We start from the raw sequence: 25,228 nt of genomic DNA on the forward strand, positions 1-25,228 counted from the left end.
TGTGAATAGTTTAGTCGCAAAGTGAAGATTCACGGGTAAAAAGGCCCAAAATTCTAGATAGGTTCTTTTTCAGCTTACAGAAGCCCTGGGTGAGTTCTTTAGAGAAATGTGACTCTTTTTCTTGGTGCTTTTGTCTATGTCCAGCTAACGAACGAGATGAGGATGGTCATTGTCATTTTCTAAGCTGCAAACGGGCAGAAAGGTGAGAAAATGTCGGATTTTGACCATTTGTGCTGACCTTTCAATTTCATTGTACCTCTCTATAACATGACCCAGCTGTAATTTCAGTGATCGCATTGGTTTCAGTTTTGGGTTGCTTGTAGGGCGCTGGCACCCGCATTCAGTGACCCAGAAAATTTGGCACTGCTGTGAATAGTTTAGTCGCAAAGTGAAGATTCACGGGTAAAAAGGCCCAAAATTCTAGATAGGTTCTTTTTCAGCTTACAGAAGCCCTGGGTGAGTTCTTTAGAGAAATGTGACTCTTTTTCTTGGTGCTCTTGTCTATGTCCAGCTAACGAACGAGATGAGGATGGACATTGTCATTTTCTAAGCTGCGAACGGGCAGAAAGGTGAGAAAATGTCGGATTTTGACCATTTGTGCTGACCTTTCAATTTCATTGTACCTCTCTATAACATGACCCAGCTGTAATTTCAGTGATCGCATTGGTTTCAGTTTTGGGTTGCTTGTAGGGCGCTGGCACCCGCATTCAGTGACCCAGAAAATTTGGCACCGCTGTGAATAGTTTAGTCGCAAAGTGAAGATTCACGGGTAAAAAGCCCCAAACTTCTAGATAGGTTCTTTTTCAGCTTTCAGCAGCCCTGGGCGAGTTCTTTAGAGAAATGTAAGTCTTTTTCTTGGTGCTCTTGTCTATGTCCAGCTACACAACGAGATGAGGATGGTCATTGTCATTTTTTAAGCTGCGAACGGGCAGAAAGGTGAGAAAATGTCGGATTTTGACCATTTGTGCTGACCTTTCAATTTCAACGTACCTCTCTATAACATGACCCAGCTGTAATTTCAGTGGTCGCATTGGTTTCATTTTTGGTTTGCTTGTAGGGCGCTGGCAACCGCATTCAGTGACCCAGAAAATTTGGCACTGCTGTGAATAGTTTAGTCGCAAAGTGAAGATTCACGGGTAAAAAGGCCCAAAATTCTAGATAGGTTCTTTTTCAGCTTACAGAAGCCCTGGGTGAGTTCTTTAGAGAAATGTGACTCTTTTTCTTGGTGCTCTTGTCTATGTCCAGCTAACGAACGAGATGAGGATGAACATTGTCATTTTCTAAGCTGCGAACGGGCAGAAAGGTGAGAAAATGTCGGATTTTGACCATTTGTGCTGACCTTTCAATTTCATTGTACCTCTCTATAACATGACCCAGCTGTAATTTCAGTGATCGCATTGGTTTCAGTTTTGGGTTGCTTGTAGGGCGCTGGCACCCGCATTCAGTGACCCAGAAAATTTGGCACCGCTGTGAATAGTTTAGTCGCAAAGTGAAGATTCACGGGTAAAAAGCCCCAAACTTCTAGATAGGTTCTTTTTCAGCTTTCAGCAGCCCTGGGCGAGTTCTTTAGAGAAATGTAAGTCTTTTTCTTGGTGCTCTTGTCTATGTCCAGCTACACAACGAGATGAGGATGGTCATTGTCATTTTTTAAGCTGCGAACGGGCAGAAAGGTGAGAAAATGTCGGATTTTGACCATTTGTGCTGACCTTTCAATTTCAACGTACCTCTCTATAACATGACCCAGCTGTAATTTCAGTGGTCGCATTGGTTTCATTTTTGGTTTGCTTGTAGGGCGCTGGCATCCGCATTCAGTGACCCAGAAAATTTGGCACTGCTGTGAATAGTTTAGTCGCAAAGTGAAGATTCACGGGTAAAAAGCCCCAAACTTCTAGGTAGGTTCTTTTTCAGCTTTCAGCAGCCCTGGGTGAGTTCTTTAGAGAAATGTGGCCCTTTTTCATGGTGCTATTTTCTATGTCCAGCTACACAACGAGATGAGGATGGTCATTGTCATTTTCTGAGCTGCGAACGGGCAGAAAGGTGAGAAAATGTCGGATTTTGACCATTTGTGCAGACCTTTCAATTTCAACGTACCTCTCTATAACATGACCCAGCTGTAATTTCAGTGGTCGCATTGGTTTCAGTTTTGGTTTGCTTGTAGGGCGTTGGCACCCGCATTCAGTGACCCAGAAAATTTGGCACTGCTGTGAATAGTTTAGTCGCAAAGTGAAGATTCACGGGTAAAAAGGCCCAAAATTCTAGATAGGTTCTTTTTCAGCTTACAGAAGCCCTGGGTGAGTTCTTTAGAGAAATGTGACTCTTTTTCTTGGTGCTCTTGTCTATGTCCAGCTAACGAACGAGATGAGGATGGTCATTGTCATTTTCTAAGCTGCGAACGGGCAGAAAGGTGAGAAAATGTCGGATTTTGACCATTTGTGCTGACCTTTCAATTTCAACGTACCTCTCTATAACATGACCCAGCTGTAATATCAGCGGTCGCATTGGTTTCATTTTTGGTTTGCTTGTAGGGCGCTGGCACCCACAATCAGTGACTTTAAAAATTTGGCACTGCTGTGAATAGTTTAGTCGCAAAGTGAAGATTCACGGGTAAAAAGCCCCAAACTTCTAGATAGGTTCTTTTTCAGCTTTCAGCAGCCCTGGGCGAGTTCTTTAGAGAAATGTGAGTCTTTTTCTTGGTGCTCTTGTCTATGTCCAGCTACACAACGAGATGAGGATGGTCATTGTCATTTTCTGAGCTGTGAACGGGCAGAAAGGTGAGAAAATGTCGGGTTTTGACCCTTTGTGCTGACCTTTCAATTTCAACGTACCTCTCTATAACATGACCCAGCTGTAATTTCAGTGGTTGCATTGGTTTGGTTTTTGGTTTGGTTGTAGGGCGCTGGCACCCGCATTCAGTGACCCAGAAAATTTGGCACTGCTGTGAATAGTTTAGTCGCAAAGTGAAGATTCACGGGTAAAAAGCCCCAAACTTCTAGATAGGTTCTTTTTCAGCTTTCAGCAGCCCTGGGCGAGTTCTTTAGCGACATGTGAGTCTTTTTCTTGGTGCTCTTGTCCATGTCCAGCTACACAACGAGATGAGGATGGTCATTGTCATTTTCTGAGCTGCGAACGGGCAGAAAGGTGAGAAAATGTCGGATTTTGACCATTTGTGCTGACCTTTCAATTTCAACGTACCTCTCTATAACATGACCCTGCTGTAATTTCAGTGGTCGCATTGGTTTCATTTTTGGTTTGCTTGTAGAGCGCTGGCACCCGCATTCAGTGACCCAGAAAATTTAGCACTGCTGTGAATAGTTTAGTCGCAAAGTGAAGATTCACGGGTAAAAAGCCCCAAACTTCTAGATAGGTTTTTTTCAGCTTTCAGCAGCCCTGGGCAAGTTCTTTAGAGAAATGTGACTCTTTTTCATGGTGCTCTTGTCTATGTCCAGCTAACCAACGAGATGAGGATGGTCATTGTCATTTTCTAAGCTGCGAACGGGCAGAAAGGTGAGAAAATGTCGGATTTTGACCATTTATGCTTACCTTTCAATTTCAACGTACCTCTCTATAACATGACCCAGCTGTAATGTCAGCGGTCGCATTGGTTTCATAATTGGTTTGCTTGGAGGGCGCTGGCACCCACAATCAGTGACCCTAAAAATTTGGCACTGCTGTGAATAGTTTAGTCGCAAAGTGAAAATTCACGGGTAAAAAGCCCCAAACTTCCAGATAGGTTCTTTTTCAGCTTTCAGCAGCCCTGGGCGAGTTCTTTAGAGAAATGTGCGTCTTTTTCTTGGTGCTCTTGTCTATGTCCAGCTATACAACGAGATGAGGATGGTCATTGTCATTTTCTGAGCTGCGAACGGGCAGAAAGGTGAGAAAATGTCGGATTTTGACCATTTGTGCTAACCTTTCAATTTCAACGTACCTCTCTATAACATGAACCAGCTGTAATTTCAGTGGTCGCTGTAGACATCTATTCAGTCACTCACAAGACAGCCATTGTGCTAAACAGATCTTCTTTAGTTCTCTATCAGAAGTGCGCCATGTCATCTCTCTCGTGCTATACATAAAGCGGTACAAGCACGTGCATGCCTGCACGTGCGTACATAGTACTACATACAACTGCATGTACGATATCTACATTACCCCCCTTCCCTCAAAAAGAAAAAAAAAAGAAGAAAGAGAAAAAAGGAAAACAAAAACAAAACAAAAACACTTGCATCCGTATCCTGCAGCTTGCAGAGGAATGTACGTACATGTGTTGGAGTAAAAGAGAGACGGGAAGTGTTGCAACTATTAGAAATAATCTGACTCAAACTTGAGGCAAAAACACCATGAGTTTGAGTTACAATGCAAACTCGACCAATAAGGGGAAAAAATAAAGAAAAATCTAAATATTCACAAGGTAGTTAGAAGATTCTAAACAACGCCAATCTGGTAGCGATTGAAGCCACTCATTTGGTAATGCATGACTCGACGACTCAGATGTCAGCTTCACGTGCTTTCTCTGTAAGCTTGATCTGACGGCCAGCTCTGGTCTGTACGCCCTCGCGGAATACACTTGGATGAGATGTTGGCGGTGACAGTGACATACAGGCCGGTGTTGCAGGTGGTGCTGTCGTCTCCGGTGAAGCTGCAGGAGACAACGGCAATGTGAGCGCAGTTACCGGAGCTTCGGGCCTGGATGTTGCGCTGCTCGCTGACGAAAGGCTTGTTGGGTCGGACACTGGCAGTGCTGGAGCACACACTGGCTCTGGCACATGCTCCCTCTCTGACTGTGCCGGAGGTTCACTCGTGGGTGCTTTCTCCGCTGCTGCTGCTGGTGCTACAAACTCGGTGACATGCTGACGGTTCCGGAGCAGTATGCGTGACCCATCAGTGACCCCAACCTGACGACCATACTGCTCTACTACCTTCCATTCTTTTCGAGGGTCGCTATACCCATCATGGAGCACTACCCGCGTACCTGATGGCAAATGGGGTAACTTGCGGACACCTCGGCGCGAGTCATGACCTTCAACCATTGCTGCTTTCGCCTTGATCTGCTCAGATGGGTTGACGATCTGTGGGGTGATGGATGCTGGAACCCGTGTCCGAATGACTCTGCTGAACAACGCTTCGCTCGGCGATGTACCTAGCATCCGGTGCCGCGAATTGCGAATGTCGAACAAGACTTGAGTGATGCGGCGGTGTAGCGGTAGATGAGGTCTCAGACTGGCAACTCGTTCTTTCACCAGACGATGTAGTCGCTCCACCATACCGTTAGAGCGGGCATACCGGGGGCTAGACTTGCAATGCTCAACACCCAACTGAGTGAGAAACTTGGACATCTCAGTGGATGCAAACTGTGGGCCCCAATCCGAGACGAGTGTTGAAGGCAGACCAAACCGTGCGAACAACTCCATCAGCTTGTCGATCACACCCGTTGTCGTAGTATTGGACAGTGGTAGAAGCTCTGGCCAGCGGGAACCATAATCAATAGCAGACAGGAACGTGGCTCCCTCAATGGTAACAAGATCAATGGCCAGTTTCTGCCAGACACCTTCTATCTCTGTAGGGAGGAGCTGTTGCGCTGGATTGGAGCGTTTACGCCAGCATTCAGAGCATTTCTCTGCAAACAGATTGGCATCCTTCATGAGACCTGGCCACCAAACCCATTCGCGAAGGGTATCCCGGAATGCATCGATGCCTGGATGACCTTCATGTGCTAGTCGCAGCACCGCTGGGCGGAGCTCTTCTGGAATGACGTAGCGATTGTCTAGCATGACAATCCCGTCAATGACTGTCAGCTGATGGCGTAGCAGGAAGTAAGGCTCTTCCGTTTGGATGCACCCTGACCAAACTGATGTGCCCACTCTTTGTCGGACGCTGCTCAGTGTCGGATCAGAGTCCGTGGCCTGGCGAATATCCTTGGAACGAACCGGACAAGCCTCGAGAATGAGACTAACGAATTCCGCCATTGAACGTGCCTCTGCAGGTGAAGCTGTGCGATCAGGTAGAGGAGCTCGAGAGAGGGTGTCAGCACAAACCATCTGCTGACCAGGGACGAACACCAAGCTGTAGCGATAGGGCATCAATGCGACCAGCCATCTCTGAAGCCTCGGTGGCACTTCGTCGAACGGCTTCTGGACGATAGAAATAAGCGGCTTGTGATCCGTAAACACTTGCACTTCTCGGCCTAGTACATACTGCCGAAAGCGAGTCAGGCCGAATACTACTCCCAGCATCTCTCGTTCCAGCTGAGAATAGCGTGACTCAACATCTGATAGAGAGCGACTGGCACAGGTCACTGGTACCCAACAGCCACTGGTATTCTTCTGCCACAGGACTGCTCCCAAACCGTCTGGCGATGCATCACAGCTGATAGCAGTAGGGACGTCCAATGCTGGTTGAAAGAATGCCAACGCTTGCAAAGCTGACGCTATACCAGCCTTTGCTGAGGTGAATGCCTGCAGGACTTCATCATCCACACTGAAGGGATCACGCTTTGCTAGCCTGCGCAGAGAAGCCGTGATCTGGGCCAAGTTCGGAATGAACTTTCCAAGGTACGTAGCCATCCCCAGGAACCGTCGCACATCGGAGATAGATTTCGGAGGGGCCAGCTCCTGGATGGCTTGTAACTTGTCATCATCTGGGGACAAGCCGGTCGCACTTAGCCAATGTCCCAGATACTTCACACGGTCCTGGTTCAGTCGGCACTTGGTCCAGTTGAGTTGGAGGTTAGCTGCTCGCAGTCGCTGCTTGACTGCTTCTAGCCGTGCATCGTGTTCTGCTTGATTAGAGCCAAACACTAGGATGTCGTCGATGTAGACGATGACTCCTGGCAGGCCTTCCAGAATGTCGGACACCACTCGCTGGAAAATCTCAGGCGCACATGCAATACCGAAAGGTAAACGCTTGAAACGGAACAGGCCACAGTGCGATGAGAAAGTCGTTAGAGGCCTTGCTTCTTCTGACAAGAGTAGCTGATGGAATCCAGATTCCGCATCCAGAACTGAGAAGACCCCTGCGCCATCAAGCTGAGCTGTGATCTCGTCAACGGTTGGAAGAACGTTGCGCTCACGTGTAACTCTCTTATTCAGTTCTCTGTAGTCCACGCATAGTCGCAATGCTCCATTCGGTTTGCGGACTGGAACAAGTGGTGACACCCACGGCGTGGCTTCCTTGACGGGTTCAATGATATCCAACTTGGTCAGCCGTTTCAGCTCGGTCTCGATGTCAGCCCGGATACTGAAAGCTGGGCGTCGTGGTGGCTGGGCTAGAGGCTTTGAACCGTCTTCCAGAGAGATTTCGATGGGTGACACGTTCACCACGTTTGCTTGTGACAGGAGGTTCAGCTCCTTGATGACATCCTGTCCGAAGAGAACGGAGTGCTGACTGGCTGCTACCACGAAACAACTGCACTTCACGTTCTTGCCACCATGTGAAATGTGGACGTCAGCCATGCCCAAAGTCTCTACGACACCGCCATTGTACGCTTTCAGCAAGCGGTCACTCTTGCGCGTGGGCTTGATCACATCATCAGTGAGGATCGTCCGAGTTGCACCTGTGTCTAACAGTCCAGTGCACAGCTCACCATTGACTTTGAGTGTAGTCTGAAATGTCTTGTCGCCTGCGAGTGCCGAGCTACTGGCGGCGAAAGCGGAGTCGTACATGCGACTTGCATGCTCATACTCATCAGGCTCATCCTCTACTGGCCGGGCTCTTTCTTCGTGTCTTTCCACTTTGTTTGACATGCAGACCGCTGCAAAATGCCCTCGCTTGCCACACTTGTTGCAGGTGACGTTGGCCGCAGGACAGTTACGCATGCCTGGTTTGTGACTACGTCCGCAGTATTTGCACTTCTTTCCCTCTGATCCAGAACCAGCTGCAGAGACAGCTTGCACACGCTGGATGGGCACGGGGAACACAGGCGGTGCGTCACTAGCTCTGGTACTATCGTACAGTTTACTGTCAGTAATCGACGCTTCCAACGCCACTGACTTGGTGACGGCGTCGTTCAGGGTCAGCTTCGACTGTTTCAGCAGCTCCTTTCGAAGCTCAACAGAACGCAGGCCCACGATCAGCTGGTCTCGAATTTGGCAGTTGACAACGGTATCCACAGAAGTGGAGCTGAATTCGCAAACATCTGCCTTTTCTCTCAGCCGCCCAACGAACGAAGTCACAGACTCGCCCTCCATTTGGCGGAGTTGGCGGAATTTGTGACGTTCAGACGTGACATTTGTTGACGGTCGAAAGTGTGCCAACAATGCGTCCGTCAAGGCTTGGAACTCATCTCCAGGTGAGCCGTCTTGTGTCTGCTCCACCGTGACAACCAGACCTTTCACAATACGTCTCACTGCTAATCCAGCCAGATTCAAGAACAAGCGTTTCTTGTCAGCTGCTGCCGTCACTTCACTGATTGAAAGGAAATCATTTATGTCCTCGAGCCAGAGTTCAAAATCAGCACCGACGTTGCTCGCAGCATAGTCAGGAATAAATTCCTTGGGCGTCCTGCCCTTCGTCATTTTCGTTCACTGCGCCAATGTAGACATCTATTCAGTCACTCACAAGACAGCCATTGTGCTAAACAGATCTTCTTTAGTTCTCTATCAGAAGTGCGCCATGTCATCTCTCTCGTGCTATACATAAAGCGGTACAAGCACGTGCATGCCTGCACGTGCGTACATAGTACTACATACAACTGCATGTACGATATCTACAGTCGCATTGATTTGATTTTTGGTTTGCTTGTAGGGCGCTGGCACCCGCATTCAGTGACCCAGAAAATGTGGCACTGCTGTGAATAGTTTAGTCGCAAAGTGAAGATTCACGGGTTAAAAGCCCCAAACTTCTAGATAGGTTCTTTTCAGCTTTCAGCAGCCCTGGGCGAGTTCTTTAGAGAAATGTGAGTCTTTTTCTTGGTGCTCTTGTCTATATCCAGCTACACAACGAGATGAGGATGGTCATTGTCATTTTCTGAGCTGCGAACGGGCAGAAAGGTGAGAAAATGTCGGATTTTGACCATTTGTGCTGACCTTTCAATTTCAACGTACCTCTCTATAACATGACCCAGCTGTAATTTCAGTGGTCGCATTGGTTTCATTTTTGGTTTGCTTGTAGGGAGCTGCCGCATTCAGTGACCCAGAAAATTTGGCACTGCTGTGAATAGTTTAGTCGCAAAGTGAAGATTCACGGGTAAAAAGCCCCAAACTTCTAGATAGGTTCTTTTTCAGCTTTTAGCAGCCCTGGGCGAGTTCTTTAGAGAAATGTGGCTCTTTTTCTTGGTGCTCTTGTCTATGTCCAGCTACACAACGAGATGAGGATGGTCATTGTAATTTCTGAGCTGCGAACGGGCAGAAAGGTGAGAAAATGTCGGATTTTGACCCTTTGTGCTGACCTTTCAATTTCAACGTACCTCTCTATAACATGACCCAGCTGTAATTTCAGTGGTCGCATTGGTTTCATTTTTGGTTTGCTTGTAGGGCGCTGGCACCCACAATCAGTGACCCTAATAATTTGGCACTACTGTGAATAGTTTAGTCGCAAAGTGAAGATTCACGGGTTAAAAGCCCCAAACTTCTAGAGGTTCTTTTCAGCTTTCAGCAGCCCTGGGCGAGTTCTTTAGAGAAATGTGAGTCTTTTTCTTGGTACTCTTGTCTATGGCCAGCAACACAACGAGATGAGGATGGTCATTGTCATTTTTCTGAGCTGCGAACGGGCAGAAAGGTGAGAAAATGTCGGATTTTGACCCTTTGTGCTGACCTTTCAATTTCAACGTACCTCTCTATAACATGAACCAGCTGTAATTTCAGTGGTCGCATTTTTTTCATTTTTGGTTTGCTTGTAGTGCGCTGGCACCCGCAATCAGTGACCCTAAAAAGTTGGCACTGCTGTGAATAGTTTAGTCGCAAAGTGAAGATTCACGGGTAAAAAGCCCTAAACTTCTAGATAGGTTCTTTTTCAGCTTTCAGCAGCCCTGGGTGAGTTCTTTAGAGAAATGCAGGTCTTTTTCTTGGTGCTCTTGTCTATGTCCAGCAACACAACGAGATGAGGATGGTCATTGTCATTTTCTGAGCTGCGAACGGGCAGAAAGGTGAGAAAATGTTGTATTTCGACCATTTGTGCTGACCTTTCAATTTCAACGTACCTCTCTATAACATGAACCAGCTGTAATGTCTGTGGTCGCATTGATTTGATTTTTGGTTTGCTTTTAGGGCGCTGGCACCCGCATTCATTGACACAGAAAATGTGGCACTGCTGTGAATAGTTTAGTTGCAACGTGAAGATTCACGGGTAAAAAGCCCCAAACTTCTAGATAGGTTCTTTTTGAGCTTTCAGCAGCCCTGGGCGAGTTCTTTAGAGAAATGTGAGTCTTTTTCTTGGTGCTCTTGTCTATGTCCAGCTACACAACGAGATGAGGATGGTCATTGTCATTTTCTGAACTGCGAACGGGCAGAAAGGTGAGAAAATGTCGGATTTTGACCATTTGTGCTGACCTTTCAATTTCAACGTACCTCTCTATAACATGACCCAGCTGTATTTTCAGTGGTCGCATTGGTTTCATTTTTGGTTTGCTTGTAGGGCGCTGGCACCCGCATTCAGTGACCCAGAAAATGTGGCACTGCTGTGAATAGTTTACTCGCAAAGTGAAGATTCACGGGTTAAAAGCCCCAAACTTCTAGATAGGTTCTTTTCAGCTTTCAGCAGCCCTGGGCGAGTTCTTTAGAGAAATGTGAGTCTTTTTCTTGGTGCTCTTGTCTATATCCAGCTACACAACGAGATGAGGATGGTCATTGTCATTTTCTGAGCTGCGAACGGGCAGAAAGGTGAGAAAATGTCGGATTTTGACCCTTTGTGCTGACCTTTCAATTTCAACGTACCTCTCTATAACATGACCCAGCTGTAATTTCAGTGGTCCCATTGGTTTCATTTTTAGTTTGCTTGTAGGGCGCTGGCACCCGCATTCAGTGACCCAGAAAAGTTGGCACTGCTGTGAATAGTTTAGTCGCAAAGCGAAGATTCAAGGGTAAAAAGGCCCAAAATTCTAGATAGGTTCTTTTTCAGCTTTCAGCAGCCCTGGGCGAGTTCTTTAGAGAAATGTGACTCTTTTTCATGGTGCTTTTGTCTATGTCCAGCTAACCAACGAGATGAGGATGGTCATTGTCATTTTCTAAGCTGCGAACGGGCAGAAAGGTGAGAAAATGTCGGATTTTGACCATTTACGCTGACCTTCCAATTCAACGTACCTCTCCATAACATGACCCAGCTGTAATGTCAGCGGTCGCATTGGTTTCATATTTGGTTTGCTTGTAGTTCGCTGGCACCCACAATCAGTGACCCTAAAAATTAGGCACTGCTGTGAATAGTTTAGTCGCAAAGTGAAGATTCACCCGTAAAAAACCCAAACTTCTAGATAGGTTCTTTTTCAGCTTTCAGCAGCCCTGGGCGAGTTCTTTAGAGAAATGTGGGTCTTTTTCTTGGTGCTCTTGTCTATGTCCAGCTACACAACGAGATGAGGATGGTCATTGTCATTTTCTGAGCTGCGAACGGGCAGAAAGGTGAGAAAATGTCGGATTTTGACCATTTGTGCTGACCTTTCAATTTCAACGTACTTCTCTATAACATGACCCAGCTGTAATTTCAGTGGTCGCATTAGTTTCATTTTTGGTTTGCTTGTAGGGCGCTGGCACCCGCATTCAGTGATCCAGAAAATTTGGCACTGCTGTGAATAGTTTAGTCGCAAAGTGAAGATTCACGGGTAAAAGCCCCAAACTTCTAGATAGGTTCTTTTTCAGCTTTCAGCAGCCCTGGGTGAGTTCTTTAGAGAAATGTGGCTCTTTTTCATGGTGCTATTTTCTATGTCCAGCTACACAACAAGATGAGGATGGTCATTGTCATTTTCTGAGCTGCGAACGGGCAGAAAGGTGAGAAAATGTCGGATTTTGACCATTTGTGCTGACCTTTCAATTTCAACGCACCTCTCTATAACATGACCCAGCTGTAATTTCAGTGGTCGCATTGGTTTCATTTTTGGTTTGCTTGTATTGCGCTAGCACCCGCATTCAGTGACCCAGAAAATTTGGCACTGCTGTGAATAGTTTTTTCGAAAAGTGAAGATTCACGGGTAAAAAGCCCCAAACTTCTAGATAGATTCTTTTTCAGCTTTCAGCAGCCCTGGGTGAGTTCTTTAGAGAAATGTGGCTCTTTTTCATGGTGCTCTTTTCTATGTCCAGCTACACAACGAGATGAGGATGGTCATTGTCATTTTCTGAGCTGCGAACGGGCAGAAAGGTGAGAAAATGTCGGATTTTGACCATTTGTGCTGACCTTTCAATTTCAACGTACCTCTCTATAACATGACCCAGCTGTAATGTCAGTGGTCGCATTGGTTTCATTTTTGGTTTGCTTGTAGGGCGCTGGCACCCGCATTCAGCGACCCAGAGAATTTGGCACTGCTGTGAATAGTTTAGTCGCAAAGTGAAGATTCACGGGTAAAAAGCCCCAAACTTCTAGATAGGTTCTTTTTCAGCTTTCAGCAGCCCTGGGTGAGTTCTTTAGAGAAATGTGACTCTTTTTCATGGTGCTCTTTTCTATGTCCAGCTACACAACGAGATGAGGATGGTCATTGTCATTTTCTGAGCTGCGAACGGGCAGAAAGGTGAGAAAATGTCGGATTTTGACCATTTGTGCTGACCTTTCAATTTCAACGTACCTCTCTATAACATGACCCAGCTGTAATTTCAGTGGTCGCATTGGTTTCATTTTTAATTTGCTTGTAGGGCGCTGGCACCCGCATTCAGTGACCCAGAAAATTTGGCACTGCTGTGAATAGTTTAGTTGCAAAGTGAAGATCCACGGGTAAAAAGCCCCAAACTTCTAGATAGGTTCTTTTTCAGCTTTCAGCAGCCCTGGGTGAGTTGTTTAGAGAAATGTGGCTCTTTTTCATGGTGCTATTTCTATGTCCAGCTACACAACGAGATGAGGATCGTCATTGTCATTTTCTGAGCTGCGAACGGGCAGAAAGGTGAGAAAATGTCGGATTTTGACCATTTGTGCTGACCTTTCAATTTCAACGTACCTCTCTATAACATGACCCAGCTGTAATTTTAGTGGTCGCATTGGTTTCATTTTTGGTTTGCTTGTAGGGCGCTGGCACCTGCATTCAGTGACCCAGAAAATTTGGCACTGCTGTGAATAGTTTAGTCGCAAAGTGAAGATTCACGGGTAAAAAGCCCCAAACTTCTAGATAGGTTCTTTTTCAGCTTTCAGCAGCCCTGGGTGAGTTCTTTAGAGAAATGTGGCTCTTTTTCATGGTGCTCTTTTCTATGTCCAGCTACACAACGAGATGAGGATGGTCATTGTCATTTTCTGAGCTGCGAACGGGCAGAAAGGTGAGAAAATGTCGGATTTTGACCATTTGTGCTGACCTTTCAATTTCAACGTACCTCTCTATAACATGACCCAGCTGTAATTTTAGTGGTCGCATTGGTTTCATTTTTGGTTTGCTTGTAGGGCGCTGGCACCCGCATTCAGCGACCCAGAAAATGTGGCACTGCTGTGAATAGTTAAGTCGCAAAGTGAAGATTCACGGGTAAAAAGGCCCAAAATTCTAGATAGGTTCTTTTTCAGCTTTCAGCAGCCCTGGGTGAGTTCTTTAGAGAAATGTGACTCTTTTTCATGGTGCTCTTGTCTATGTCCAGCTAACCAACGAGATGAGGATGGTCATTGTCATTTTCTAAGCTGCGAACGGGCAGAAAGGTGAGAAAATGTCGGATTTTGACCATTTGTGCTGACCATCCAATTTCAGTGTACCTCTCTATAACATGACCCAGCTGTAATGTCAGCAGTCGCATTGGTTTCATATTTGGTTTGCTTGTAGGGCGCTGGCACAGACAATCAGTGACCCAGAAAATTTGGCACTGCTGTGAATAGTTTTTTCGAAAAGTGAAGATTCACGGGTAAAAAGCCCCAAACTTCTAGATAGGTTCTTTTTCAGCTTTCAGCAGCCCTGGGTGAGTTCTTTAGAGAAATGTGGCTCTTTTTCATGGTGCTCTTTTCTATGTCCAGCTACACAACGAGATGAGGATGGTCATTGTCATTTTCTGAGCTGCGAACGGGCAGAAAGGTGAGAAAATGTCGGATTTTGACCATTTGTGCTGACCTTTCAATTTCAACGTACCTCTCTATAACATGACCCAGCTGTAATTTCAGTGGTCGCATTGGTTTCATTTTTAATTTGCTTGTAGGGCGCTGGCACCCGCATTCAGTGACCCAGAAAATTTGGCACTGCTGTGAATAGTTTAGTCGCAAAGTGAAGATTCACGGGTAAAAAGCCCCAAACTTCTAGATAGGTTCTTTTTCAGCTTTCAGCAGCCCTGGGTGAGTTGTTTAGAGAAATGTGGCTCTTTTTCATGGTGCTATTTTCTATGTCCAGCTACACAACGATATGCGGATGGTCATTGTCGTTTTCTGAGCGCTGCGAACGGGCAGAAAGGTGAGAAAATGTCGGATTTTGACCATTTGTGCTGACCTTTCAATTCCAACGTACCTCTCTATAACATGACCCAGCTGTAATTTTAGTGGTCGCATTGGTTTCATTTTTGGTTTGCTTGTAGGGCGCTGGCACCTGCATTCAGTGACCCAGAAAATTTGGCACTGCTGTGAATAGTTTAGTCGCAAAGTGAAGATTCACGGGTAAAAAGCCCCAAACTTCTAGATAGGTTCTTTTTCAGCTTTCAGCAGCCCTGGGTGAGTTCTTTAGAGAAATGTGGCTCTTTTTCATGGTGCTATTTTCTATGTCCAGGTACACAACGAGATGAGGATGGTCATTGTCATTTTCTGAGCTGCGAACGGGCAGAAAGGTGAGAAAATGTCGGATTTTGACCATTTGTGCTGACCTTTCAATTTCAACGTACCTCTCTATAACATGACCCAGCTGTAATTTTAGTGGTCGCATTGGTTTCATTTTTGGTTTGCTTGTAGGGCGCTGGCACCCGCATTCAGCGACCCAGAAAATGTGGCACTGCTGTGAATAGTTAAGTCGCAAAGTGAAGATTCACGGGTAAAAAGGCCCAAAATTCTAGATAGGTTCTTTTTCAGCTTTCAGCAGCCCTGGGTGAGTTCTTTAGAGAAATGTGACTCTTTTTCATGGTGCTCTTGTCTATGTCCAGCTAACCAACGAGATGAGGATGGTCATTGTCATTTTCTAAGCTGCGAACGGGCAGAAAGGTGAGAAAATGTCGGATTTTGACCATTTGTGCTGACCATCCAATTTCAGTGTACCTCTCTATAACATGACCCAGCTGTAATGTCAGCAGTCGCATTGGTTTCATATTTGGTTTGCTTGTAGGGCGCTGGCACAGACAATCAGTGACCCAGAAAATTTGGCACTGCTGTGAATAGTTTTTTCGAAAAGTGAAGATTCACGGGTAAAAAGCCCCAAACTTCTAGATAGGTTCTTTTTCAGCTTTCAGCAGCCCTGGGTGAGTTCTTTAGAGAAATGTGGCTCTTTTTCATGGTGCTCTTTTCTATGTCCAGCTACACAACGAGATGAGGATGGTCATTGTCATTTTCTGAGCTGCGAACGGGCAGAAAGGTGAGAAAATGTCGGATTTTGACCATTTGTGCTGACCTTTCAATTTCAACGTACCTCTCTATAACATGACCCAGCTGTAATTTCAGTGGTCGCATTGGTTTCATTTTTAATTTGCTTGTAGGGCGCTGGCACCCGCATTCAGTGACCCAGAAAATTTGGCACTGCTGTGAATAGTTTAGTCGCAAAGTGAAGATTCACGGGTAAAAAGCCCCAAACTTCTAGATAGGTTCTTTTTCAGCTTTCAGCAGCCCTGGGTGAGTTGTTTAGAGAAATGTGGCTCTTTTTCATGGTGCTATTTTCTATGTCCAGCTACACAACGATATGCGGATGGTCATTGTCGTTTTCTGAGCGCTGCGAACGGGCAGAAAGGTGAGAAAATGTCGGATTTTGACCATTTGTGCTGACCTTTCAATTCCAACGTACCTCTCTATAACATGACCCAGCTGTAATTTTAGTGGTCGCATTGGTTTCATTTTTGGTTTGCTTGTAGGGCGCTGGCACCTGCATTCAGTGACCCAGAAAATTTGGCACTGCTGTGAATAGTTTAGTCGCAAAGTGAAGATTCACGGGTAAAAAGCCCCAAACTTCTAGATAGGTTCTTTTTCAGCTTTCAGCAGCCCTGGGTGAGTTCTTTAGAGAAATGTGGCTCTTTTTCATGGTGCTATTTTCTATGTCCAGGTACACAACGAGATGAGGATGGTCATTGTCATTTTCTGAGCTGCGAACGGGCAGAAAGGTGAGAAAATGTCGGATTTTGACCATTTGTGCTGACCTTTCAATTTCAACGTACCTCTCTATAACATGACCCAGCTGTATTTTCAGTGGTCGCATTGGTTTGATTTTTGGTTTGCTTGTAGGGCGCTGGCACCCGCATTCAGCGACCCAGAAAATTTGGCACTGCTGTGAATAGTTTAGTCGCAAAGTGAAGATTCACGGGTTAAAAGGCCCAAAATTCTAGATAGGTTCTTTTTCAGCTTTCAGCAGCCCTGGGTGAGTTCTTTAGAGAAATGTGACTCTTTTTCATGGTGCTCTTGTCTATGTTCAGCTAACCAACGATATGAGGATGGTCATTGTCATTTTCTAAGCTGCGAACGGGCAGAGAGGTGAGAAAATGTCGGATTTTGACCATTTGTGCTGACCATCCAATTTCAGTGTACCTCTCTATAACATGACCCACCTGTAATGTCAGCGGTCGCATTGGTTTCATATTTGGTTTGCTTGTAGGGCGCTGGCACAGACAATCAGTGACCCTAAAAATTTGGCCCTGCTGTGAATAGTTTAGTCGCAAAGTGAAGATTCACGGGTAAAAAGCCCCAAACTTCTAGATAGGTTCTTTTTCAGCTTTCAGCAGGCCTGGGCGAGTTCTTTGGAGAAATGTGGGTCTTTTTCTTCGTGGTCTTGTCTATGTCAAGCAACACAACGAGATGAGGATGGTCATTATCATTTTCTGAGCTGCGAACGGGCAGAAAGGTGAGAAAATGTCGGATTTTGACCATTTGTGCTGACCTTTTAATTTCAACGTACCTATCTATAACATGAACCAGCTGTAATGTCAGTGGTCGCATTGATTTGATTTTTGGTTTGCTTTTAGGGCGCTGGCACCCGCATTCATTGACCCAGAAAATGTGGCACTGCTGTGAATAGTTTAGTCGCAAAGTGAAGATTCACGGGTAAAAAGCTCCAAACTTCTGGATAGGTTCTTTTTCAGCTTTCAGCAGCCCTGGGCGAGTTCTTTAGAGAAATGTGGCTCTTTTTCATGGTGCTCTTGTCTATGTCCAGCTACACAACGAGATGAGGATGGTCATGGTCATTTTCTGAGCTTCGAACGGGCAGAAAGGTGAGAAAATGTCGGATTTTGACCATTTGTGCTGACCTTTCAATTTCAACGTACCTCTCTATAACATGACCCAGCTGTAATTTCAGTGGTCGCATTGGTTTCATTTTTGGTTTGCTTGTAGGGCGCTGGCACCCGCATTCAGTGACCCAGAAAATTTGGCACTGCTGTGAATAGTTTAGTCGCAAAGTGAAGATTTACGGGTAAAAAGCCCCAAACTTCTAGATAGGTTCTTTATCAGCTTTCAGCATCCCTGGGCGAGTTCTTTAGAGAAATGTGGGTCTTTTTCTTGGTGCTCTTGTCTATGTCCGGCAACACAACGAGATTAGGATGGTCATTGTCATTTTCTGAGCTGCGAACGGGCAGAAAGGTGAGAAAATGTCGGATTTTGACCATTTGTGCTGACCTTTCAATTTCAACGTACCTCTCTATAACATGAACCAGCTGTAATGTCAGTGGTCGGATTGATTTGATTTTTGGTTTGCTTTTAGGGCGCTGGCACCCGCATTCATTGACGCAGAAAATGTGGCACTGCTGTGAATAGTTTAGTCGCAAAGTGAAGATTCACGGGTAAAAAGCCCCAAACTTCTAGATAGGTTCTTTTTCAGCTTTCAGCAGCCCTGGGCGAGTACTTTAGAGAAATGTGACTCTTTTTCATGGTGCTCTTGTCTATGTCCAGCTAACCAACGAGATGAGGATGGTCATTGTCATTTTCTAAGCTGCGAACGGGCAGAAAGGTGAGAAAATGTCGGATTTTGACCATTTGTGCTGACCTTTTAATTTCAACGTACCTCTCTATAACGTGAACCAGCTTTAATGTCAGTGGTCGCATTGATTTGATTTTTGGTTTGCTTGTAGGGCACTGGCACCCGCATTCAGTGGCACAGAAAATTTGGCACTGCTGTGAATAGTTTAGTCGCAAAGTGAAGATTCACGGGTAAAAAGCCCCAAACTTCTAGATAGGTTCTTTTTCAGCTTTCAGCAGCCCTGGGCGAGTTCTTTAGAGAAATGTGGGTCTTTTTCTTCGTGCTCTTGTCTATGTCCAGCTACACAACGAGATGAGGATGGTCATTGTCATTTTCTGAGCTGCGAACGGGCAGAAAGGTGAGAAAATGTCGGATTTTGACCATTTGTGCTGACCTTTCAATTTCAACGTACCTCTCTATAACATGACCCAGCTGTAACTTCATTGGTCACATTGGTTTTATTTTTGGTTTGCTTGTAGGGCGCTGGCACCCGCATTCAGTGACCCAGAAAATTTGGCACTGCTGTGAATAGTTTGTCGCAAAGTGAAGATTCACGGGTAAAAAGCCCCAAACTTCTAGATAGGTTCTTTTTCAGCTTTCAGCAGCCCTGGGTGAGTTCTTTAGAGAAATGTGGCTCTTTTTCATGGTGCTATTTTCTATGTCCAGCTACACAACGAGATGAGGATGGTCATTGTCATTTTCTGAGCTGCGAACGGGCAGAAAGAGGAGAAAATGTCGGATTTTGACCATTTGTGCTGACCTTTCAATTTCAACGTACCTCTCTATTAACATGACCCAGCTGTAATTTCAGTGGTTGCATTGGTTTGGTTTTTGGTTTGCTTGTAGGGCGCTGGCACCCGCATTCAGTGACCCCAAAAATTTGGCACTGCTGTGAATAGTTTAGTCGCAAAGTGAAGATTCACGGGTAAAAAGCCCCAAACTTCTAGATAGGTTCTTTTTCAGCTTTCAGCAGCCCTGGGCGAGTTCTTTAGAGACATGTTAGTCTTTTTCTTGGTGCTCTTGTCCATGTCCAGCTACACAACGAGATGAGGATGGTCATTGTCATTTTCTGAGCTGCGAACGGGCAGAAAGGTGAGAAAATGTCGGATTTTGACCATTTGTGCTGACCTTTCAATTTCAACGTACCTCTCTATAACATGACCCAGCTGTAATTTCAGTGGTCGCATTGGTTTCATTTTTGGTTTGCTTGTAGAGCGCTGGCACCCGCATTCTGACCCAGAAAAGTTGGCACTGCTGTGAATAGTTTAGTCGCAAAGTGAAGATTCACGGGTAAAAAACCCAAACTTCTAGATAGGTTCTTTTTCAGCTTTCAGCAGCCTTGGGTGAGTTCTTTAGAGAAATGTGGCTCTTTTTCATGGTGCTATTTTCTATGTCCAGCTACACAACGAGATGAGGATGGTCATTGTCATTTTCTGAGCTGCGAACGGGCAGAAGGGTGAAAAAATGTCGGATTTTGACCATTTGTGCTGACCTTTTAATTTCACCGTACCTCTCTATAACATGAACCAGCTGTAATTTCAGTGGTCGCATTGATTTGATTTTTGGTTTGCTTTTAGGGCGCTGGCACCCGCATTCATTGACCCAGAAAATTTGGCACTGCTGTGAATAGTTTAGTCGCAAAGTGAAGATTCACGGGTAAAAAGCCCCAAACTTCTAGATAGGTTTTTTCAGCTTTCAGCAGCCCTGGGCGAGTTCTTTAGAGAAATGTGACTCTTTTTCATGGTGCTCTTGTCTATGTCCAGCTAACCAACGAGATGAGGATGGTCATTGTCATTTTCTAAGCTGCGAACGGGCAGAAAGGTGAGAAAATGTCGGATTTTGACCATTTGTGCTGACCTTTCAATTTCAACGTACCTCTCTATAACATGACCCAGCTGTAATGTCAGCGGTCGCATTGGTTTCATAATTGGTTTGCTTGTAGGGCGCTGGCACCCACAATCAGTGACCCTAAAAATCGGGCACTGCTGTGAATAGTTTAGTCGCAAAGTGAAGATTCACGGGTAAAAAGCCCCAAACTTCTAGATAGGTTCTTTTTCAGCTTTCAGCAGCCCTGGGCGAGTTCTTTAGAGAAATGTGGATCTTTTTCTTGGTGCTCTTGTCTATGTCCAGCTACACAACGAGATGAGGATGGTCATTGTCATTTTCTGAGCTGCGAACGGGCAGAAAGGTGAGAAAATGTCGGATTTTGACCATTTGTGCTGACCTTTCAATTTCAACTTACCTCTCTATAACATGACCCAGCTGTATTTTCAGTGGTCGCATTGGTTTCATTTTTGGTTTGCTTGTAGGGCGCTGGCACCCGCATTCAGTGACCCAGAAAATTTGGCACTGCTGTGAATAGTTTAGTCGCAAAGTGAAGATTCACGGGTAAAAAGCCCCAAACTTCTAGATAGGTTCTTTTTCAGCTTTCAGCAGCCCTGGGTGAGTTCTTTAGAGAAATGTGAGTCTTTTTCTTGGTGCTTTTGTCTTTGTCCAGCTACACAACGAGATGAGGATGGTCATTGTCATTTTCTGAGCTGCGATAGGGCAGAAAGGTGAGAAAATGTCGGATTTTGACCATTTGTGCTGACCTTTCAATTTCAACGTACCTCTCTATAACATGACCCAGCTGTAATTTCAGTGGTCGCATTGGTTTCATTTTTGGTTTCCTTGTAGAGCGCTGGCACCCGCATTCAGTGACCCAGAAAAGTTGGCACTGCTGTGAATAGTTTAGTCGCAAAGTGAAGATTGACGGGTAAAAAAACCCAAACTTCTAGATAGGTTCTTTTTCAGCTTTCAGCAGCCTTGGGTTAGTTCTTTAGAGAAATGTGGCTCTTTTCCATTGTGCTATTTTCTATGTCCAGCTACACAACGAGATGAGAATGGTCATTGTCATTTTCTGAGCTGCGAACGGGCAGAAGGGTGAGAAAATGTCGGATTTTGACCATTTGTGCTGACCTTTCAATTTCAACGTACCTCTCTATAACATGAACCAGCTGTAATTTCAGTGGTCGCATTGATTTGATTTTTGGTTTGCTTTTAGGGCGCTGGCACCCGCATTCATTGACCCAGAAAATTTGGCACTGCTGTGAATAGTTTAGTCGCAAAGTGAAGATTCACGGGTAAAAAGCCCCAAACTTCTAGATAGGTTTTTTCAGCTTTCAGCAGCCCTGGGCGAGTTGTTTAGAGAAATGTGACTCTTTTCCATGGTGCTCTTGTCTATGTCCACCTAACCAACGAGATGAGGATGGTCTTTGTCATTTTCTAAGCTGCGAACGGGCAGAAAGGTGAGAAAATGTGGGATTTTGACCATTTGTGCTGGCCTTTCAATTTCAACGTACCTCTCTATAACATGCCCCAGCTGTAATGTCAGCGGTCGCATTGGTTTCATAATTGGTTTGCTTGTAGGGCGCTGGCACCCACAATCAGTGACCCTAAAAATTTGGCACTGCTGTGAATAGTTTAGTCGCAAAAAGAAAATTCACGGGTAAAAAGCCCCAAACTTCTAGATAGGTTCTTTTTCAGCTTTCAGCAGCCCTGGGTGAGTTCTTTAGAGAAATGTGAGTCTTTTTCTTGGTGCTTTTGTCTTTGTCCAGCTACACAACAAGATGAGGATAGTCATTGTCATTTTCTGAGCTGCGAACGGGCAGAAAGGTGAGAAAATGTCGGATTTTGACCATTTGTGCTGACCTTTCAATTTCAATGTACCTCTCTATAACATGACCCAGCTGTAATTTCAGTGGTTGCATTGGTTTGGTTTTTGGTTTGCTTGTAGGGCGCTGGCACCCGCATTCAGTGACTCAGAAAATTTGGCACTGCTGTGAATAGTTTAGTCGCAAAGTGAAGATTCACGGGTAAAAAGCCCCAAACTTCTAGATAGGTTCTTTTTCAGCTTTCAGCAGCCCTGGGCGAGTTCTTTAGAGACATGTGAGTCTTTTTCTTGGTGCTCTTGTCCATGTCCAGCTACATAACGAGATGAGGATAGTCATTGTCATTTTCTGAGCTGCGAACGGGCAGAAAGGTGAGAAAATGTCGGATTTTGACCATTTGTGCTGACCTTTCAATTTCAACGTATCTCTCTATAACATGACCCAGCTGTAATTTCAGTGGTCGCATTGGTTTCATTTTTGGTTTGCTTGTAGAGCGCTAGCACCCGCATTCAGTGACCCAGAAAATTTGGCACTGCTGTGAATAGTTAAGTCGCAAAGTGAAGATTCACGGGTAAAAAGCCCCAAACTTCTAGATAGGTTCTTTTTCAGCTTTCAGCAGCCCTGGGCGAGTTCTTTAGAGAAATGTGGCTCTTTTTCATGGTGCTATTTTCTATGTCCAGCTACACAACGAGATGAGGATGGTCATTGTCATTTTCTGAGCTGCGAACGGGCAGAAAGGTGAGAAAATGTCGGATTTTGACCATTTGTGCTGACCTTTCAATTTCAACGTACCTCTCTATAACATGACCCAGCTGTAATTTCAGTGGTCGCATTGGTTTCATTTTTGGTTTGCTTGTAGGGCGCTGGCACCCGCATTCAGTGACCCAGAAAATTTGGCACTGGTGTGAATAGTTTAGTCGCAAAGTGAAGATTCACGGGTAAAAGCCCCAAACTTCTAGATAGGTTCTTTTTCAGCTTTCAGCAGCCCTGGGTGAGTTCTTTAGAGAAATGTGGCTCTTTTTCATGGTGCTATTTTCTATGTCCAGCTACACAACGAGATGAGGATGGTCATTGTCATTTTCTGAGCTGCGAACGGGCAGAAAGGTGAGAAAATGTCGGATTTTGACCATTTGTGCTGACCTTTCAATTTCAACGTACCTCTCTATAACATGACCCAGCTGTATTTTCAGTGGTCGCATTGGTTTCATTTTTGGTTTGCTTGTAGAGCGCTGGCACCCGCATTCAGTGACCCCGAAAATTTGGCACTGCTTTGAATAGTTTGGTCGCAAAGTGAAGATTCACGGGTAAAAAAACCCAAACTTCTAGATAGGTTCTTTTTCAGCTTTCAGCAGCCCTGGGTGAGTTCTTTAGAGAAATGTGGCTCTTTTTCATTGTGCTATTTTCTATGTCCAGCTACACAACGAGATGAGGATGGTCATTGTCATTTTCTGAGCTGCGAACGGGCAGAAGGGTGAGAAAATGTCGGATTTTGACCATTTGTGCTGGCCTTTCAATTTCAACGTACCTCTCTATAACATGACCCAGCTGTATTTTCAGTGGTCGCATTGGTTTCATTTTTGGTTTGCTTGTAGAGCGCTGGCACCCGCATTCAGTGACCCAGAAAATTTGGCACTCCTGTGAATAGTTTAGTCGCAAAGTGAAGATTCACGGGTAAAAGCCCCAAACTTCTAGATAGGTCCTTTTTCAGCTTTCAGCAGCCCTGGGCGAGTTCTTTAGAGAAATGTGGGTCTTTTTCTTGGTGCTCTTGTCTATGTCCAGCAACACAACGAGATGAGGATGGTCATTGTCATTTTCTGAGCTGCGAACGGGCAGAAAGGTGAGAAATGTCGGATTTTGACCATTTGTGCTGACCTTTTAATTTCAACGTACCTCTCTATAACATGAATCAGCTGTAATGTCAGTGGTCGCATTGATTTGATTTTTCGTTTGCTTTTAGGGCGCTGGCACCCGCATTCATTGACCCAGAAAATGTGGCACTGCTGTGAATAGTTTAGTCGCAAAGTGAAGATTCACGGGTAAAAAGCCCCAAACTTCTAGATAGGTTCTTTTTCAGCTTTCAGCAGCCCTGGGCGAATTCTTTAGAGAAATGTGACTCTTTTTCATGGTGCTCTTGTCTATGTCCAGCTAACAAACGAGATGAGGATGGTCATTGTCATTTTCTGAGCTGCGAACGGGCAGAAAGTAGAGAAAATGTCGGATTTTGACCATTTGTGCTGACCTTTCAATTTTAACGTACCTCTCTATAACATGACCCAGCTGTAATGTCAGCGGTCGCATTGGTTTCATATTTGGTTACCTTGTACGGCGCTGGCACCCACAATCAGTGACCCACAAAATTTGGCACTGCTGTGAATAGTTTAGTCGCAAAGTGAAGATTCACGGGTAAAAAGCCCCAAACTTCTAGATAGGTTCTTTTTCAACTTTCAGCAGCCCTGGTCGAGTTCTTAAGAGAAATGTGTGTCTTTTTCTTGGTGCTCTTGTCTATGTCCAGCTACACAACGAGATGAGTATTGTCATTGTCATTTTCTGAGCTGCGAACGGGCAGAAAGGTGAGAAAATGTCGGATTTTGACCATTTGTGCTGGCCTTTCAATTTCAACGTACCTCTCTATAACATGACCCAGCTGTATTTTCAGTGGTCGCATTGGTTTCATTTTTGGTTTGCTTGTAGGGCGCTGGCACCCGCATTCAGTGACCCAGAAAATTTGGCACTGCTGTGAATAGTTTAGTCGCAAAGTGAAGATTCACAGGTAAAAAGGCCCAAACTTCAAGATAGGTTCTTTTTCAGCTTTCAGCAGCCCTGGGTGAGTTCTTTAGAGAAATGTGACTCTTTTTCATGGTGCTCTTGTCTATGTCCAGCTAACCAACGAGATGAGGATGGTCATTGTCATTTTCTGAACTGCGAACGGGCAGAAAGGTGAGAAAATGTCGGATTTTGACCATTTGTGCTGACCTTTCAATTTCAACGTACCTCTCTATAACATGACCCAGCTGTAATGTCAGCGGTCGCATTGGTTTCATTTTTGGTTTGCTTGTAGGGCGATGGCATTCACAATCAGTGACCCTAAAAAATTTGGCACTGCTGTGAATAGTTTAGTCGCAAAGTGAAGATTCACGGGTAAAAAGCCCCAAACTTCTAGATAGGTTCTTTTTCAGCTTTCAGCAGCCCTGGGCGAGTTCTTTAGAGAAATATGGGTCTTTTTCTTGGTGCTCTTGTCTATGTCCAGCTAACCAACGAGATGAGGATGGTCATTGTCATTTTCTGAACTGCGAACGGGCAGAAAGGTGAGAAAATGTCGGATTTTGACCATTTGTGCTGACCTTTTAATTTCAACGTACCTCTCTATAACGTGAACCAGCTTTAATGTCAGTGGTCGCATTGATTTGATTTTTGGTTTGCT

The 25,228-nt window shown here is 45.2% G+C and overlaps 1 protein-coding gene and 3 long non-coding RNA genes across 4 annotated transcripts; 3 read left to right on the plus strand and 1 right to left on the minus strand.

Moving 5' to 3' along the window:
• Nucleotides 1-142: 142 nt before the first annotated feature.
• LOC135806977 (uncharacterized) lies at nucleotides 143-1,670 on the plus strand. Its single transcript, XR_010551396.1, has 5 exons — nucleotides 143-202; nucleotides 512-569; nucleotides 879-936; nucleotides 1,246-1,303; nucleotides 1,613-1,670. It is a non-coding gene; the product is annotated as an uncharacterized LOC135806977 (long non-coding RNA).
• A 2,811-nt stretch (nucleotides 1,671-4,481) lies between these two features.
• Nucleotides 4,482-8,507, minus strand: LOC135831080 (uncharacterized protein K02A2.6-like). The gene has a single exon (XM_065343338.1). It carries the CDS (start codon nucleotides 8,505-8,507, stop codon nucleotides 4,482-4,484), a length of 4,026 nt encoding a protein of 1,341 aa, XP_065199410.1.
• A 777-nt stretch (nucleotides 8,508-9,284) lies between these two features.
• Nucleotides 9,285-17,414, plus strand: LOC135806979 (uncharacterized). The gene is made up of 5 exons (XR_010551398.1): nucleotides 9,285-9,343; nucleotides 9,650-9,708; nucleotides 10,018-10,075; nucleotides 16,990-17,047; nucleotides 17,357-17,414. It is a non-coding gene; the product is annotated as an uncharacterized LOC135806979 (long non-coding RNA).
• Nucleotides 17,415-23,227: 5,813 nt separating this feature from the next.
• Nucleotides 23,228-24,744, plus strand: LOC135806978 (uncharacterized). The gene is made up of 4 exons (XR_010551397.1): nucleotides 23,228-23,278; nucleotides 23,587-23,644; nucleotides 24,320-24,377; nucleotides 24,687-24,744. It is a non-coding gene; the product is annotated as an uncharacterized LOC135806978 (long non-coding RNA).
• The last annotated feature ends 484 nt before the right edge of the window (nucleotides 24,745-25,228 follow it).

Source organism: Sycon ciliatum, chromosome 1 (genome assembly GCF_964019385.1).
Source record: "Sycon ciliatum chromosome 1, ocSycCili1.1, whole genome shotgun sequence".
NCBI classification, from domain to species: Eukaryota; Metazoa; Porifera; class Calcarea; order Leucosolenida; family Sycettidae; genus Sycon; species Sycon ciliatum.

Bases quoted from the DNA above. Each gene is read 5' to 3' on its own strand.
- LOC135831080 (XM_065343338.1), bottom strand. From the start codon at position 8,507: ATGACGAAGGGCAGGACGCCCAAGGAATTTATTCCTGACTATGCTGCG.